A 6,000-nucleotide genomic window follows, 5' to 3' on the forward strand; every position below is an offset into this window, starting at 1 on the left:
TCCTTTCTCCCTTCTGACTTTTGGTGGCAGAAGGAAGAGGCTGAGGCAAAGCAGTGTTGTTTTCTGGATCTCCAGGAAGCCTGTGCTGTAGAGGCTCTGCTGGGTGCCGAACAGTACATTGGATGCCTGTTTTTCTCCTCATTTCTCATGCTTACTGTCCTTAGTGAGAATCCTTCTCCTAACCTTGTTGGAAGGGATCAGTTATTACACAGAAGATAAGCCTGGCTTCTCACATCCCAGCAATAATAATTCAGATGAGTGGGTGCTGCGAAGGGGTACTGGGATACCTGGGGATGGAGAGAGGACACGAGTGTGCATTTGGCTTGGCTGACCCCTCAAATTAGCACAGAACCCTTGAAATAACAAACTCCTGGATTTTTCAGGCTGTCACGTCCTTCAAGTTCAACCTTTTGCCGTATTGTAGTGGGTAGAGAAGTTGTCCTGTGTGTCCTTGCCCTGTCCTATAGCATCTGTTGGAGTTGAGCAGTGTCTTTGAGAAGGTACAGGGCATTGCTGAGAGCTCAGGGGAGGAGGAGGCTGGTTGCCTGCATGGTTTGTTAAAAGCATTGAGATATTGCTGTTCTAATGCGTGTTTGCACCCTTGACTGTCTTGGTACAAATGCCCCTGTCTGCTGGTGACTCTGATACTTCTGGATTACCTGTTGTTCTGCTGGTGCTGCTGCTGGGTTGTATTTGGGCTGATGCAGCCTGTGGGACCTTTGGAGAGCCCTTTGCTCTGGATGGGTCATCCCCTGCCTACAGCTCAGCTTGCTGCATGGTACCGGGTCAGAGGAGCTTCCAGCTGCAGCACAGAGCGACAGGCAGCAAGGACAGGGTGTCCTGGGTGGAAATACGCTGGGTTTGTGCACAAGGGGGAAGGAAACCCTGTGTAAGCTAACTGGGGTTGGTGTGAGCTGACAAGGACGGGCAGCAAAGTAGGAGTGGAAGCTCCAAAACGTGTGCAGGCTTTTTTTTTCGTGTGGTTGTTTTGGCTTTCTCTCTCCTCGCGACTTTGCTGGGAACAAACTGCTCTCTACTGACCAGGCATAGGATCAGCGCTAGGACTTTTATCTGCAAACTGGGTAAATTGTTTCTTAAAACTCACTTTAAACATCTCATGCTCTTCTTTCTTTGAAAAGGACTGAGAAAAACAAAGCCCAAGTTCAAGCACACTTTTTAATTGCTGTATGTCTTTTAAGAATTATTTCAGGGGAGGAAAAAAAATGGATGATGATATGGCTGATCTTGGAGTACCTTCATGCTGCTAATCCCAGTCATGTTTTTGATGCTAACACACCCCCTCGTATTTTTAGGTCCAGAGCATCATTCGTTCCCAAACCAGCATGGGCATGCGCCACAGAGACCGATCTACAACGGGGAACACCCTGAAAACTGGCTTCAACTCTGCGCTGACAACATACTTCTTTGGGGCGGATCTGAAGGGGAAGCTGACCATCTCCCACTTCCTCGACTTCCAGCGTAAACTGCAGCACGACATTCTGAAGCTTGAGGTTTGGGTTATTTTTACGTATACAGAGGGCAGTGAAGCATGGACCGTGCTGCGTGGTGTGATTTCTGGAGGAGGAGCAAGAGTGTGGGAAGGGTTCAGAGGGATTTACTACAACTGTGGCTCGTAGCACTCCTAAACCAAAGCTGCTGTTAAATTTCTAATGAGCATTTTGGTGCCTGTGGCACACCTCATGAGCACCTCCAGCTTTTGGTGGTAGCTGCTCCTGTGGAGTTGCAGCAGCAGCCAGCACATCCTGGGTGTGTGTCCCTGGGTGTGCTTGCCTTGGTACTGCCAATGGAGATGATTCTGAGATGCTTTAGAAAACAAACCCAAACCAAATAAACCAATAGGGATTATGAGTGGTCTGTTGCTGCTTCACTGAGGAAGGTTTGTCTCAGTCCTAATAAACGATCTCTGCCATGAAGGACCGGGGATTATAACATTCCCAAAACACTCACTGGTTTTGTCCCCACCTTCCTGTTTGCTTCAGTGTTCTGAGGATTTCTGCTACTGAAGTGTTCAAGCCTTGTTTGAATCCTGCTAAATAGGTGGTCTCTGTTACATGACCTCATTATTCGCTGCTGGGTTGATGTACTTTGAAAGAAATGTCCATCTCTTCTGAGTGTTTTACCTTTCAGTTGACTTGAAGGTCTCCTTTTTTTATTTGCATTACCATGAGTTACCAGCAGCTCCCAATCTCCTGCTTCTAGTCACATAGCCTGAATTTAAGCATCAAGCTTCAAAATTTGATTCCTTTGAATAAACGGAGTGTGGAAACAGCAATGAGGGGCTCCTTGGTCTCTGTCTCGGCTCCCAAGTGAAGCTGACTCAGTCAGTGCCTTCCTCTGCAGCAGGCTCAAAGGTTTGATCCATCTTGAGCAAAGCCAGGCTTTCATTTGCATCACAAGCGTGGATTTGTGCACAAAAAGACCCCCATAACCATAACCTGTTAAGACAGCCGTATTCAGAATTCACTGCTGCTTCAGGCTGACGTGTGAGTGTCTGCATGCTCAGGCTGGGGGATCTGGCTAACGGACAGCATTTATTAAGATCCTGTAAGTCAGCCACTGCAAACTTAATCCGAATGGATTCCCTTTTTTATTTGGAGCTTTAAGAATCTAAGAAACTGTCCCAAGGACTGGTTTTATTTCTGAAGGTAATTGTCCAGTTCACTGACTTCATTCAACTGGTCATTAAAGCAGGTGGTGTCGCCCTGCATTTGCAGGGGCAATAGGCTGGTTGAAGACAGTGTTCTTTATGAGCTTTGAAGTGTTGGCTCCTCAGTGCCTCTACAAAATGAAACAAATTAAATGCTTTTTAAGGTTAAAAAGTAGAAGCTGAAACTCGATCTCAGAGAAGAGAGATTACTCTGTCCTGTTTGCTGTTCTGCTCTCCTTTCCCACTGCCATGTTTGCACCAGGAGTGGGCAGCAAGGAGGCACTGAAGTATTTCTGACCCTGTGCTGGAGTCCTGTGCTCCCTCTGCGGGTCCCCACTTCTCTCATTAAGAAGCAATAGGGTATTTCAGATTCATGGTACTTGTTTTTCTTTTCCTTCTGCAGCAGTGTGGTATTAATTTATTTTTTAGTGATTTTATTCAATTGTGCTTCCTCCTGGTGAACGTTAGTTGTTCACTGAGGAAAGCGCAAGATATTTATGTCTTGGTAAGTTAGTGAATATCATAAATGTCTCGCTACTGAATTCCTGACAGCACCCCTGAGCACAGGACTGTGCTGGGCTTAGCATTATTGATACTCATTTTAGCTGAAAAATTGACCTGTGCCAAAGTAACAGCTCTGCTCTGCCAGACTTTAATTTTTTTCCTGAGTTCATGATACTAAAGCCCCTGTTTTTTCTGTTCACATTTCTCATAACTTTGGGCAATACAGGCCTATTTCTGTCCTCAGCATTACACAGGAGGCCTCTCCCCTTTCTCTCTTTTGACATGTCTCACCTTCTCTCCTTACTTCTCATTCAGTGTTTGTTCTCTGTTAGGCAGCTTTTCACACAAGAGCCTAGTGGGTTTGCATCGCTCCTGTTCCAGGGAGTGCTCTAATGAATTCAGCCACGTAAAAACCCTGGTACTTTGGAGAGGAGGCATCCCTCAAGTACTCAGCTTGAGCCATGCAAATCAGAAGAACGTGAGAGAGAAGTGGTGCTAGGAAATACCGTACTACAGAGCATCAGGTGACTCACGTGGGTGACTTGTAATGGCTTTCCTTGTTTTGTGTGTCCGTTCAGGTAACGAGCCTGTGAGCACAGAGGTCCTTCGTCAGCCTCATGCTCAACTGCCCATGCAGAGCATCTCTGGATCCTTCTCTTGGCATGGCTAGTGTTTCCTTTGGACTAGAAAGAGGAAAAAATGAGCTGGTGGCAGATCTGCCAGGCACTCGGCTGAACTCTCGTACACTCATTTACTCATCCTTCACTGACTTAGCAAAATTAGTACATGGTCTGGAGCTGAGATGTTAATTTGAAAAACAGTTTTTGTTCAAGTTTGGTGTCTGAACTCCAGAAAAGGCTCTGGGGAAGCGCACCGTGAGCAGGTCTGAGGATTATCTCCTGGGACTGGTTAAGTCCCCAAGTGACCTGGTGCCTCTCTTCTCATAGTGGGAAACTTACTTTCTCTTTTCCAAAAGAAATCTAATTTAAGACCTTTTTTAAAGCCAGTTTTCCTTTGGCTCAGGATCCAGGCATGTCTGCAACTAATACACTTGAGAGCTGGTTTCTTCTGCTGTGAAGGTGGAACAATAGTTTCTGACTGTCTGAACCCACTTTCCTCTTACTGATTTTGGTTCTTTTTTTGGTGCCAAAATATTCATGCATATTTCTTGTTAAGATCAAGCAGAAATTTTCTCAGAGGGATTAGAACAGACAAAGCTCTGAATATTTCTGTGTTCCTCATAGCTGAAGTGCTGACAGCATGTGTAAGTTACTATGGCCTGGTATCTTTTTTCCCTTTTGCTTATTTTTTGAGGAAAGTAAATTTTCCTTCATCTTGTGGAAACTCAGCCAGCAGCTCAGTTGAGGGTAGGGAAGGATGAGAAAAGCAACCACAGCCAGAGGGAGAGGAGAAGCTTTTTAAAGGCTTTTTACAACTTTTTGTGGTTTAGCTGCTTTGAGGGAGCTGTGGCCTCCTTGTTGTGTTGTGGGGTGGCCCAGCTTAGCTAAGACTGACCCACAGGAACTGAGCCACCAAATGGGGCAGGCTCCCAGCAAAGTCCTTGCCGTTTCCTCGCTGCATTCGTGCTGCCTTGCTATAGAGCCTATGGACAGGCTTCACTTCTTCTTAATGTGTCACTTAATGTGACAAGTTAGGCTGGACGGGCTCAGCAGCTATCGTGTGCTGCTAGGACAGGTGGTCTTTGGCTCGAATGGTGGTTTGGCTTTTTTTTTTTTTGAGTGAAAGTACTCTGTAAGTTAGGAGGATGAATAGGATTTGATGTCCGTGTTTATGCTATTTCTGCTTGCTAGTGTCTGTCCTAGATATTCCCATGTCCTTGGGGGACCAAGAGGAGTCCCAGCCAGCCCATGGGGCTCTTCCAGCCTAAATTTTGCTATGATTCTGTAAGTGCGTGTAAAGAACTGCATGCCCTTTGTTCTCCACATCTGTGTCATCCCTGAAAGGCAACCCAAAACCTGCTGATAGCACAGATTTAATCCCCATACATAGCCGTCTTTTATTTCCCCAGGCCTCTTTCTACCGGCAGCGGGATATGTGCCCATGGTGTAAGACCTTAGAAAAAAATATTTTTTTTTTTCCCGAATTGCCTGCAGTGAGATTTCTATAGCACATTGTGTCCCTGAGAGTGACTCATGGAGCGCGTTTGTTCTCACCTGAATTGGTGATGCAGGTACTAATACAGCCCTGTGCCTCGTAGGTGTGGGGCTGTCTTCCTGGCAGGAGATGCCACAGTTGGAGAGGCAAGGTTGTACTGCACAGCCTTGAGCAACCCCCGTGGCTCAGTCTGGTGTGATCTGGGGTCTGTGCTTTGAGCGGGGGGGAGGGTTGGGATGCAGCCTCCCACGGCAGAAATTGCCAGATAGGTTGAAGAGTCAGATGCTCATGCAGATGTGTATCCTTATGCTTAAACATAGGGATCTCTGCAGATCGTTGTTTACCCAAGGATTAAGGATGTCTCAACAGCAGTCCCTCCCAAGCAAAAGGCCTTTCAAGCACTGGAGCAAAGAAAAGTAAAATGGGTTTCTGTGAGAATATAGCAAAGATACCACACATCATTGCTGCCGTCCAGAAAATCACTTATTTTATGTGTCTGTTCTGTGACAGGCAATGTGAGAGTAACTTCTTTACCCTGGAAATGCCTGTTTTCATGACTAATGCTAATGCGATTGCTGCTTGGTTTGTTTTTATGAAGAAGCGGTGATGGATGCTCTTCCATCTGCGTGTATCTCACTAGAAAGTCCTAGATCTTTCTGAATGTCAGCCCTGCCTTAATGAGTGTCGATCTATAAGAAAGGTAAAAGGGAGGA

The 6,000-nt window shown here is 46.1% G+C and overlaps 1 protein-coding gene across 1 annotated transcript in view; it reads left to right on the plus strand.

Moving 5' to 3' along the window:
- LOC104489093 (calcium uptake protein 1, mitochondrial) overlaps positions 1–1,511 on the plus strand; it is a gene marked incomplete at both ends in the record, with an annotated part of 29,471 nt that extends 27,960 nt beyond the window's left edge. The window contains one exon of the mRNA XM_010131207.1: positions 1,314–1,511. Coding sequence (XP_010129509.1) covers positions 1,314–1,511 — 198 coding nt within the window. The remainder of the gene's footprint in view (positions 1–1,313) is intronic.
- Between the last annotated feature and the right edge of the window lie 4,489 nt (positions 1,512–6,000).

This window comes from Buceros rhinoceros, unplaced genomic scaffold, assembly GCF_000710305.1.
Source record: "Buceros rhinoceros silvestris isolate BGI_N320 unplaced genomic scaffold, ASM71030v1 scaffold25432, whole genome shotgun sequence".
Classification (NCBI taxonomy): Eukaryota; Metazoa; Chordata; class Aves; order Bucerotiformes; family Bucerotidae; genus Buceros; species Buceros rhinoceros.